The 12,906-nt window shown below is 49.8% G+C and overlaps 1 protein-coding gene across 7 annotated transcripts in view; it reads right to left on the bottom strand.

The window, feature by feature from the left end:
* Gas7 (growth arrest specific 7) overlaps nucleotides 1–12,906 on the bottom strand; it is a 218,733-nt gene that overhangs the window by 52,320 nt on the left and 153,507 nt on the right. For all 7 annotated transcript variants that reach the window (XM_051168033.1, XM_051168027.1, XM_051168032.1 and 4 more), the window contains exon 3: nucleotides 1,048–1,128. In XM_051168033.1, the coding sequence (XP_051023990.1) occupies nucleotides 1,048–1,128 (81 nt within the window). The remainder of the gene's footprint in view (nucleotides 1–1,047; nucleotides 1,129–12,906) is intronic.

Raw genomic sequence — 12,906 nt, 5'->3', positions numbered from 1 at the left:
CCTTAGGCTTGGGAAATGCCATGCTAGGGCCCTGAGGTGTGGGCAGCCATTGCTCAGGTCCCTTCTGACCTTCTTTACTATGTCCCCACCCTTCTAACCCCTTAGAAGCCCAGAACACTTGATGCTGTGTGGGGGAGTGTTCTTGACATGCTTCTAGGTGAAGGAAGGTCTGGGAACCCCAAGCCTCTGCACAAACCCAACCCAGCTTCGTCCAGTCCTCCACCCCCCACAGGTGACAGCACAGGGCACTAATAAGCCTGTATGCGGCAAGTAGTCTCTGAAGAGGCCAATGATGGCTTGTGAATTCATGCAACAAAGAAGCCAGGTTCTGTGTGGAGACTTGGAGACCAGAGCACTAGGAAACACCTCGTCTCTACCCTCAGTGCATCATGGGAGGACAGCCTCAACAGAGAAAAGAATTTCAAATGCACTGAGGCTACACACTGTGATGCAGGCTGAGAGGCTAAGGGCTCCAAGCAGAGTAGGCAGGGAGGGCTGCCTGGAGGAGGGAAACCCAGAAGAAATTAAGAGCCATTTCCCCCATTGGCAAGCCCTTAAGATGCCACCTCAGACATTTCTAGACAATGCTCATTCCTAGTATAGGGACAAACCCCGCAAACACCGTCATTCAGCCACCTCTGCAGGTAACTCAAATCCTTGCAAAGAATTCTATTTCCTTTCCAGAACATTCTGTCCAAAAACTCCCCAGTAAAACACCACTCCTTTTAGCTTCCACTCCTCAGCGCTGATGAGAGCCATGTAGAGCTGTTCTGCCCTGCATCTGCAAAGATCTCTGACCTCTGACATCACCCAGCCAATTCTCATCCTAAGCACTTTAGTAGTCAGGAGCCCGAGGTCCCCAGAGCTGCAACTGATCCTGCTACGTTGGGAAGCAGGCCTCAGGGACCTGGTCTGGACCATCTTTAGGTCTGGTCCACAGATTCCACAGCAGGCTTGCTTCAGCAGTTCAGACCCACAGTCTCAGCTTCCCGGTGAAAGTGGCTATGCAGCCCTCCCACCGACCCCAAGCTGCTGAGTGGATCTTACCTGTTGGAGGCAGAGAGCTCCTGTGAGGGCCAGGGCTGGCTGAAATCCCAGGAGAACTGCTGGGCCGTTCCCAGGTGGTCTCTGGGCAAAGGAAAAAACAAGATCACTTTGGGAATGCCATGACTGGAACCCACATGTCACAGAGCAGAGTAAGCCAGGGCTGATCACCTTCCTTAGTGGGAGCTAAAGGACAGCCACATTCCTCACCTCAGCCCCCTTCTCCCCACCCCCACCCCTCTTGGCAGAGCATCTCTTAGCCAAGGCCCCTCTGTACATGGTGGACCTGAGGAGGCGGCTTCCTGAGAGAATCTTCTACCTTGTCCCCCACGTCACTTCTCTCTACTCCTGTCCCTAGGGCTCCCATCTCTAGTCCCAGCGTCCCCAGCATTTCTTTTCAAAGCCTGTCGTCATCTCAACCCCCAAGGCACAGAGCAAAGAACTCAGTCTGTAGAAAGGTGGTTCTAAGCCAGGGGGTAAGCCTGGATCTCGTCAGATTCCACTGTTTTGCTTTTAGCTAGGCTGTTGGTTTTTGTTTTTAGAGTCTTAGCCAAAGTGCAGCCAAAGTGACCTGTGATTCTCCTAGCTCTGTCTCCCAGGTGCAGATGGCAGTCATGTGCCCCCATGCCCAGCCTGCTCTATGCCTTTGCTGAACTTCTTGTTTGAGTGGTCTTCCTGGTTGCCTCCCTGGACACTCAGCTACACAGGCTGGTCAGAAATTAACCAACACTGCAGCTCTATTTCTGTCCCTCAGAGCTTAGGGCTGTGAGAAGATTCCCTGCAACATTGCCTGTGGTAATAAATAAATAAATAAATAACAAACAAATAATGTTCTTTACCCAGATATGGTGGCCCACACCTATAATCCCTGCACTAGGGAAGCTGAGGCAGGAGAATCAAAAGTTGAAAGCCAGGCCTTGGCAAGATACTTTAGCAGGTCAAGGTGCTTGCTGCCAAGCCTGGCAACCCAACTCCGATGCCTGGAACCCACATGGTAGATGGAAAGAATACACACACACACACACACACACACACACACACACACACACACACAAAAAAAAAAAAAAAAAAAACCAAACAAACAAACAAACAAAAAAAACAAAACAAAAAAAAACCCAAAGTTTTGAAGTTTGGGCCACAAAATGAATTCAAGGCCACCCTGGACAATTTAGTGAAACTCTACCTGGAGACAAATAAAACAAACAGACACACTTTGAGAATGCAGGAGAATGCTGCCAGGAGGATGTGAGCATTACCCATAATCCCACCCTCAGAGGTCAGCATTCCCTACAGTTTGGTATCTATGTGTCCATTTGTCTTTGTTATTTGGGTGAATCTTTTTGTTAGTTTTTTGGGGGTCTTGCCTGGTCTAGTCTCAGACTTGTAGTGAGCTTCCTGTCCAGAGTGCCAGGATTACAGATGTATGTCACCTCACATGGCTGATGACTCTGGGTTTGTCTCTGAAAGAGAATGTGCTTTTCCTGCACTCTCTCTCTCTATGGGACTCTTTCAGGTCGCTCCAGGAGGGCTGGAAAGACCAGAGGTTAAGCCCCATGACAGTGGCAAGGGAAGGAGTCAGTATCCCAGCTCTGCCTCTGGTGACCAGTGCAATCTGAACCAATTCCTCAGATACTCAGGGCCTCAGTTTCCCCTTCTGCAAAGCGAACTTTACAGCAGCAACAGTATCGGCACTCAAAAGAGGCACAGTCACACTTCAGACATAAGGACTAAACAGGATATGGATGGCTATCACTTAGTCCAATAAAAACTTCTATCACTGAAAAGTTAATTGTTTCAGATGATAAAAAACAAAAAAACAACTCCCGTTTGATGGCCTCCCCTGCCTGCAAACCCAACTCAGGTTCTTTCCTCAGCTTCTGCCTCAACCTCTGTGGAACCCTAGGCTAGTCACACCAGCCACCAATACTCTTGCTGTAGTTGAGCCTTGACGGACACTCTTAAAACCTTGTCTGTGTTTTAGGAAACATGAATTGAGGGCTCCAGGGAGTCGACTTAACAGGGTAACATGGGCCCTTCCTGCTTCCACGGAGAGAATGCACATGAGGCAAGAAGGCCAGCTGGAGAGGGCGAAGGAGACAATCTTGAGCAAACAGATGTGAGGTAGGGGGTACAACCCAGGTTTAGTATACTGGACTCTGGGCTCTATCTTCAGCACCATAAAAAGGGGCGGGGGAGCTTCCTTAAGAGGCAGACACACCTCTAACCTAACTCCTCCGGCAGGAGGTCTCTCCTCCCCATCTCCTGTTGTCAGCTGCCTGAGTCTGCAGCATCCGCTGCGCTCAGCCCTGGCTCTCCTTGCCAGCTCTGGCCTCCTGACTTCCCCAACCCAAGATCCAAAGCCAGAAGCCGCCTGCTCCACTTCCCCTCCTGAGACTGACGGGATGGAGGCCTGAGATTCCCCTCCCACCAGTGCAACACGGCTCCCTGTGTCCTTGCTTCTCTCCACATGATCTGATCGTCCTGTCTCTTGGCTCTTCCGTCTATATCGCAGCCCCAGGGCTAGTAGACGTCTGGCCTTAGAACCTGGCTCTTGTCTTGAGTTACTGTTAAAAAAAAAAAAAAAAAAACCCTCCCCGACCAGCTACAAAGGTGACAACCCCATTCTCCTAGCAAGCTGCAGCAGCAGCCTGTCATTGTCTGTCTGTCTAGACTGTCTTAGCAGGCCCAGTTAGACCCTGGTGATTTCTGAACATCCCTCTACCGATCTCCTTGCCTGTTCCCCTGCCTGGAAATCACCATCTTATGTATTTAAGAAGTCCCAAAGTGCCTCCTTTGCCATGCACACTTCCAAGATTGCTTCCTTTCTCTTGGCCAAAAAAGCCACCAGAGTGGATGTGACAACGGAGCACCCCTTCTCCCTGCAGCTGCTCACCAAAGAATTCCTCTCGGGATGCTGGCTTACCCAAGGTGATGCCTGCGGTGGGCAGGAGACAGAGGTACATTTGTAGACGTTAGTCAGCGTGAGGGAATCAAAGGTCCAAGCAAAAATTCTGAGCTGCCTGCTCCCCCAGCTCAGAGCTCTAGGTAGGGGTGCAGAGGGCTCTCAGCATCATGGCATTGACTACTTGCTGTCTCCCTCAGCATTTTTTCCCAGCATCCTCCCTGCTGACCTTTCTGCCCAGGCATCTGTCTCAAATTTGTCTGGGAACTTGAACAGGGGCCCAGCATAGCACACATATGGTCACAGATCTCTACCTTGACATGTGTAGTTTGTCCTTAAACACAGTGGTCCTGGCTGGCCCACTCCTTCATGAATGGTCCCTCACCAGGCAACAGGGATAGACACTATGATTGTACATGGATCACCCCCACCTGGTGTACTCTTCAGATATCTAGGGGATAAACAGACTCCTAGTCCACCTAAGCTCAAGGAAGGTCCCCAGAGAACTATGTCCCCTTTTTTGTGCTACTGACTCCCTTCCTTTGGTGGCTGAGGTCACTGACCTTATTTTAGAAGGAGGAATACCTCACACACACACACACACACCCATCTCCAACTGAGGCACAGATTCGCTATTTCATCTTCTGGCCACCACAGGGTCCTAGTTCCTGCCCTCATGTCTCCATCCTCCTGTTACCTGCGAACCGCAAGCCTCTGACAAGCTGAGAGACATAAAGCCTGAGAGGCTGTGCTCACTCCCACTCCCAAGCCGGAGGAGACAAGATAGAGCCTGAGAAGCTGTGGCCCCTGCTGACTTCCTTCAAGGAAAGCTGTGGGAAGGGCTAGGGCAGCGCTTCTCAACCTGTGGGTTGCGGATCAGATATCCTGCATATCAGATACTTACCTTATGATTCATAACAGTAACAAATTATTGTTATGAAGTACCAGTGAAGTAATTTTGTGGTTGGGGGTCAACAACACAATGGATTGTATAGAGGGGTTGCAGCATTGAGAACCACAGGGCTAGGGCATCCTGTGGTCCAGGAGGCTCTTGGAAGTGTCTTGAAAGCCACAGAGAAAAGCTGGCCTGCAGGTTGGCTACTTGCTCTCCAAGAGGCTCCTGGTCAAAGCCTCTGTCCATATACACTCTCTGTCCTGGGTCACTCCTGGTCCTCTGTAAGGGCTGCACCCTTCTGCTCCAGTCCCCAGATGGGCTTCTGCGGGAACAGGGCCTCTGCCTGCAGCCACAGCCTAGCCTGTCTCCCGGCCTTGGCCAGATCTGACCTATGTAAGACCCGAGGACAACTGCAAGCCTGGGGCAGCAATGGAATGGAGCCAGACCATCTGGGGAGGCCGGGGCATCTGGAGAGAACACCGGGGCTCTGGCAGAGTGGTCACAACAATGGCTGGAGCAGTCCAATAGGTGACACCACCCAGAGGGAGCAGGCCATTTCTCGGCCTTCTGCAAGAAAGACCCTAGAATCTATTTACAGTGTCTAGACTCTCTGGCCTAGTCCAAGCAAGTCTGGAGAGGTGGCTGGGAGCCCAAGAAACCCAGATCAAGGCTCCTCTGCATTCTCTGGGCTTCCATTTCTAGGACCCTGAGTCACTCCAGGTGGCTGCTGCCACAGGGCCGCAGGCACTGTGCAAATGGCAATGACGTCAGAATGGAAGGACTGAGCCATTTCTCGGGGACCCTTTTCTCACCCAACCCAATTCCCACAGAACACGTTTTCCTAATGGCCACGACTCCCTTTGGACCTTGTCCACTGGAACCAGGGCAGCCAGGCACACACAAGCGACTGGTGAAGCCAGCCCAGGGAGCTTGTTTTCTATTGTCCTATGCCAAGAGTCATAATGCTAATCCCTCACTGTGGCTTACATGGCCTTCGGAAGACAAAACTTAGAAGGGAGCACAGCTGAAAAGGTAAATGCTATGTATAGGCAGCTTTCAAAGTACAGGTGTCAGCTCTTTAATACAATAATGATTGAACGGTGAGAGAGGCAGGCACTATTAATTTGAAACAGTTACCTCTAGGCTTTCGTGCCCCTTGCTAAGGCTAAGACTGCCTGCATTACGGGCACACACTCTAAAGGTACACCTGGACCTCACCATTGGTTCTGAGTGTTTGCCGTGGGTCATCTCGTAACATCTTCCCCACAATGGCTTAGCTCATCTTCTGCCCTCAGAGGCCTTAGGTGAACAAGCAGGTGCCAGCCAGCAGAAACAAGCTTTGAGGTCCTCTCCTGCTTGCCTCTTTATACCTTTCTCTTTCTTTAGTGGTTTCTGTCCCCCTCCCCGCGCCCCCCGGCAACCCTGCGACAAGGCCAGGTTTGCCTTATATTTACTATGTAGCCAAGGATAACCTTGAATTTCTGATCATCCTGCCTCTACCTCCTGAATGCTGGGATTATTGGCACGTGCCACCATCATCAATTTATGTCATTACTGGGTGCCCAGCCCAGGGCTGGGTGTGTGGTAGACAGGTGCTCTCTCAACTGAGATACATCCCCAACCTCCTCCATTTTTGGCGCTTCTTGCATTCCCTTTGCCCCTTGTTCAGTGGTAGTCTCAGCAGTGGCTTTCCCCTCAAGGAGTGTCTGCCTGGTATGTGACCAGGCTTAGGCACATGGCAGCACCAAGAGCTCCCTTTCTAGTCCCTGTCCCACCCTAATCAGGAGCAGCACCCCTCCCCCAAGTTGCCCAGCTCCTTGGTACCCCCAGCACCAGGAATGTAAGGCTTCCCAGGAGAGTTGTAGGAGCCCCGGTGCTCTCTCCCAGGACATCTTCTGTCCACCGAGTGTCAGATGCTGGATCTACAATCACTGCTTCCTTGGGATGTGTTTGCAGCCCCCACGATACAAACCCAGCTCAGTTTCCCTCAGAAACCAGCAGCCATTCCCGGTCTCCTCCTCTGCACCCGTGTGCCCTGGACTCATGCTATTCAATGGTTTCTACTTAGGAGTCTCTGGTTCATAACACTCAAAGGCCTCTTACACAAAATGAGCCTTAAGCTCCAACCGCAGCCTCTGAGCAGAGGAGACCTTCCTCTCTCTCTCTGGACAGCTGCTTGAGCTTGGAGACATCTGACATCTCCTGTAGTAGTCACAAAACAGGTGCTCCTGTTTCAATTTGGAATGAAGGAAACCGAGGCCACAGTAAGATGAGGCCTTTCGGAGACAGTCAGGCCTCACAGGCCATCATTTTCGATTGTCACCTCTGAGCTAGTCTCTTGGACTGGGCCACCACACGCCTTCCTCTGCCTCTCTTTCTACCCAGCCTGCCAATCCTACAGAGGTTGGGACCATCTTGGGCTCTTCCCTGGCGACCTCTGAAGGATTACTAGAAATGGTATCAATAGCAAGAATGCAGTAGAGACCTCCCATGGATCTAGGCATACAGCCATGGCGGCACCAGCTTTGACATCGAGAGCAAGGGTGCCCCTGAGATCTGTGGGTATCTCTCTCAGCCAGTCAGGGGAATCAGGACACCTGGGCAAGGCTGCCCCCATGACCTCCTCCATGCATGGTTCCCATGAGGGCATACAGGTCGTTCCTGAACCACCTGATGGCATCTCAATAAAGAGACCTTCCCTTGGGCAGCTTCACTTGGATTGTTCCTGTGCTAGCTCACAGCAGTTCATTCCTGTGTGCGTGCAGGCAGGAACAGACTCTTAGCAAATAGAACAATACAAATGCTTCTCTCTAGTGTCATCCCTCTGGCCCCTGCCCGGAAAGAATGGCAGGATCAGCCCTGCCAGATCCTGAGCCAGGTCCCAGGCAGATGTTTGTAAGATGTGTGTGCTTCCATTTGTTGGGGGCCTGGCATCTCCAAATGGATCCAGGAGGGCACACAGAGCCCTGCAGTTTCTGACCCACAGTGAGCTTCAGGGGACAAGAACCCTGACCAGATCTTCGGTCCCCTCCTCGCTTCCCCGCTCCTTTCCAGATGCCAAGCCTCTGCCTCACCGCTCCCCACCCGTTTTCATCTCTTCATGAAACACATCTCCCAGAGAAAGAGGTGATGAAAAGTCCCTCTTACCACACTAGGAATAAAGATGAGCTAGGACATGTTCTTTAGCGTGGTTGAGAAGTTGGGGCATCCTTTTGTGAGCCAGAAATATATTTAGTGATTCCCCCTTTCCCGCTGCCTTGCAGTTCACAAGGCCTTTGTAACAACGCTGGGATCCACAGGGGTGGAAAATCTGTGCTATTCTTACAGAAGATAATGGTTGAGGGCAACAGCTGGGTGACTCAGAGGCTCCTCGGCTACTTTGACACGTCCAGCTCTGAGCTGTCCCAGGCTGCACGGTGGTGGTCTAGAGGTGGGCAGGACCTGCAGACCTACACCAACACTGAGAGATCCTGGGAGCATTTAATGGGGCTTGTCTGCCCCGTCTTGGGTGGAGGGATAGTGACCATTGACTGCAGTGTGGGAAAAGTATGTCCTACCACTGTGTCAACAGGTGTGTGGGGGCAACTGGCAGTTCACAGACAGCTATTAGGCTCTGTGTTATGGTTGGGAAAACTCAAGGAGGTAAAAGGAAGCCTTATCTAATACCAAGCCTGATGTCCCCAACCCGGAGCCTAAGTGTGGATACCAAGTGATCCAGGCTCATTTCCTGAAGCCCGTTTTGCATTAGAATCACTAGGGCCATTGGTTTGAGATGCTGATTCCTAGGTTCTGAGCCTGGAGATTAGGTTTAGTCAGTGGAAATGGAACCTAGAAACGATTGTGTTTATTTGGTGATCTCAGTGATAGTCAGCTGTGGGGAAAACCCAGGAAGCCCATAGCAAAGTCATCACGGAACCCCATCGCTAGCGGGGCCAGACAAGCACCACAGGGTGGGTCAGTCTTAAGATTAGGTAAAATGCATGGTAGAAATATAGGGTAATTTAAGGAAGCCCCAAGTGCTCACTGTATCCATTCCGACCTTCAAAAACTACCAAGGTCATAGTTTCTGTCCCCACAGAGTACCTGTCTGCAGGAGGCTTTGCTGTTGTAGGGCCCTAGAACACCTTGCCAATCAGAGTGAGTGTTGAGAGCTCATAGCAAGCCGGAAGTCCTCAGAGTCTGTCCTGTAACAGCTGAGCATGAGGAGAGAGAAGCTGAGCGCTGTGGGCATGGGGAAGGCTCCACTGAGCAGGCTGAAGACAACACAGAGGGTCAGGGCTCCAGCGGCAGGGGATACTCTTATTCTGACTGGGTGGAGTCCCTGGGACCTGGTAGTCCAGCCAGGGGGCTGCTTGGCCACTGCTGTCTAGGTCTTCTGAACACTGGAGAAGGACACCAGGATCTGTCAGAGCAGCTGGCTTTCTTCCTGCCTTGGCCACACCCACTTTCCTAGCCCTCCGGCCACACCATGGATGATGCACTCTGAGAGCCTAGACTGTCAAGCAGCTCAGCCCAGACCGTGTGCAGAGTGAGGCAGGAAATCAGGAAGGGTTAGACGGACGAACTAAGACTCGGTTCAACACCAACCCTTCCACTCAGTCTGGTAACATGGTTAATGGCTGATTTAAAAATGATGTGCCTTCGTGTCTGTATAGCTAGAGAGCTATGGAGAAAGAACAAGACAGAGCCAGGGAACACAGAGAACATCCCATTTTCTTCCCAGTATGCAATTGCATCTGTTTCAGAAGTTCCAAGGGCCTGGGATGTTGCTCCGTGGTACAGTGCTTATCTTTTGAGTATACAGCCATTGACTCAATACCTGGCATGTCAGATGAATAAGTAAATAAAACAATAAAGGACATATATGGATAATTTACAGAAAATACAACAAATTATAATGATCAATAAATAAGAAAACCTATTAATCTCCCTCAGAATTGGAGCAACATAAACTAAACTAAAGAACACACCACATTTTTATTGATGGGACAAATGAAGTCCTTCTTTGTTTTTTGTTTGTTTGTTTGTTTTGGTTTGGTTTTTCAAGACAGGGTTTCTCTGTGTAGCCTTGGCTATCCTGGACTTGCTTTGTAGACCATGCTGGCCTGGAACTCACAGAGATCCAACTGCCTCTGCCTCCCAAGTGCTGGAATTAAAGGCGTGTGCCACCCCTGCCTGGCAAAATGAGGTCCTTCTAAAGGGATGACTTTTACTACAGATCTGGAGAAGTGGGGTAAGGAAGAAGCTGACTCTCCTGGGAAGACTGTTTGGAAGTGCCTGCCAAATGCCTTTTGACGTAACAACAGTTCTAGGCTCTAGGTGTGCCATCAAGTAACTGAGGTTTTGTTGTTGTTCTTTTTCTTTAGTATTTTTTGCTAGTGTAGGAAAGTCCCTGACAGGTGGTCCAAGAGTCTACCCACCGAGTCGCAACTACATGTTAATAGAAAGGCATTCCCCTCTGGATGAGGAAAGAAGGCTTATGTAAAAATAGGTCGCTATGCATACAAAAGTTGTCACCTTCAAGAGAAGGAAAACCTTGTGCTGCCTTACGTGCAGAAGTCGCTGACAGAACATCCCCAAATAACGCAGCTTGAAAACGGAACCAGAGTAAGATGCTTATTTTCACAGTACAACCCCTTCTGAGTGCGGCACCACAAACAACAGCCTCCCCTCTGTGTATAGTTTTACTCACTGTGGTTTTGTTTACCTAAGGCTATCCAGGGCCCACAAATGCTCAATATAAAACCCCAGAAACAAGCAAACAATGGGTTTAAAACTGCGCATTGTGTTAAGGAGCACAATGCAGCCTCATACTGTAGCGCGCACCTTGTCCAGGGCTGGCTCACTCCTTTGAGCAGCGGATCCACATTGCATGTACGACCCATACACTAATGATCGGATCAAGAGTCATGAAATTACGGTGCACCTGTCTAAATAAACCTCATTTTGTTTGACAGCGTCCCCGAAGCTCGTGGGTAGTGACTCTAGGCTTTCTAATATGCTCAGGAGAAGCCACAAAGTGCTTTCTTTAAGTGACCAGGTGAAATATTTGGGCGGGGTGGAAATCTGCATCGGATTGGCACCGGAGTAGAGAAGACAGGAATGGAAAGAACAACAGGACCCATGCAGACAGAACCAGCTCATCACAGAGTCAGCAGGTGCTTCCCAGGGCAGTGGTGGGAGTTGATTGGGAAATGTCTGAGCCACAGGCAAAGTAGAAAGCTAGTTCTTAGACATCTTTTGAAATTAATTTCCACGTGGATTAAAACTTTTAAGGGTGGAGGGAACAATCCAGAAGAGATGGAAGGCATTTCAGAGGCCAAGAGACATAGAAGGAATGTCACTGTATTTTGTGGGTAAGTGCCTTTGAGAGCATAGCATCAAAAGGGAGAAATCATAAAAACTGGCTAATCTATATGTCAAAATTAAGTGAAAATATGACTATCAGGTCAGTGGAGAGGGCTCAGTGGTGGCTGCCACCCAAGCAAGAAGACCAGAGTTTGGATGCCCAGAACTTACACAAACGCCAGATGGGCGTGGCAGCTTTCCTGTATCCCAGCTCAGAAGGTGGAGCCAGGGGACCCTGGAACAAGCTCTGGGTTTGACTGGGAGACTTTGCTTTAAAGAACAAGGTGAAACAATGATCAGAAAATATTCCTGACATCAACCCAGGGCCTTCATGTACATGTGAACACACATGCTTTACACATGTGTGTTCGCAAACGTGCATACACACATGCTCACTCTACACACATAAATATGAAATCAATGAAGAAAATTCACTGTAAGAATTATAGAACATTATAAAAGTTAAAAACGGTTGCTGTATACGATCTAGATCTTTCTCTAAGAACTCCCATGATGCCTCATGCCTGTAGCCCCAGAACGCAGAGGACAATTCAGGTGGGTCTTGAGTATAAGCCCAGAGTAGGCTATACAGCAAGACCCAATCTCAGTTAGTCAGTCATCAGTCAGTCAGTCAGTCAGTCAGTCAGTCATCAGTCACTCACTCACTCACTCACTCACTCACTGAATCAATCTGAGTGAACTCTAACAGACCTTGGGTGTGGCTACTGGGATCTGCCAAGAGTCTCACAGGATGGAACCTGGAGTGACTACCTTCCACAGTTGGTCCTTTCTAAGTGGCTATTGAATAGTGAAAGGCAAGTTCAGAGAGAAATGGAGGGTACAAGGCACCCCAAGGTGCTAGGCATGAAGGTTGATTTTTTCCAGTCCTCTCACCAGAGACCCTCAAAGCCTCTGCGAACTCTCCTTTTTCAAAAGCTGCCATAAGTAGATTTCTGGTCCTCTAATAAGACTAAACCATCTGGAGTGCAGACGTAAGCCACACTGCCCTCTACACAGTCAATCCAGCCAGGGGCATCAGATAGGATCTGGAATATTCTTCCATGACTCTGTCCTGGGGAGGATGTCCGTGATGTCACCATATGGCTCAACTGCTCTGAAACCCTCCTCTCATAAGGTGGCATCATCTACTTATAGGGTGGCACCTACTGAGTTGTTTTGTTTTCTGAGAAACACGGCATTTATTAAGTTCAGCCGCTCCACCTTGCTAATCTTGTGTAGAAGGCTTTCCAGTAAAGGGTGTGACGTTACGTTTATAAATAATGCTCCAACTACTGAGAGCGTTGCTCTTCACAGACAAGAGGAGATTGTCAGAAAGAACTAAAATTGGTCTGGGAGCCAGAAATAGTCCATAGCCTCTCCTAGGTGTAGCTGAACAGGTGCTTGCAAAACACGCTGGGTTCCAAGTGAGGGTGCTCCAACTGACGTGCAGGGTCTCCATGCTCCCTTGAGGGTGCAGGACCCATCCTAAGCCTAACCAGTGCTTCAAAAAGGTATGGAAGTTCCCAGCCAAAAAGCCCATTCTCACACTGTTTTCTCCTGTCAAGAAAAGGCACCGGGGACAGAGACAGCACAGCATGCTGATGGGATGGAAGCTTTAGAGTCGAATGCAGAAAGAGTCCTCAAGAAATGGCCAAAACGGATTCAAACCCCTCTCTGTAAAGGAGGTCAGAAAAGCCTGTCCATCCAGCCAAATGCT

This window comes from Acomys russatus, chromosome 25 (assembly GCF_903995435.1).
Source record: "Acomys russatus chromosome 25, mAcoRus1.1, whole genome shotgun sequence".
Taxonomy (NCBI): Eukaryota; Metazoa; Chordata; class Mammalia; order Rodentia; family Muridae; genus Acomys; species Acomys russatus.
The sequence above is the reverse complement of the archived record's forward strand: the minus strand, read 5'-3'. Positions and strand labels throughout refer to the sequence as shown.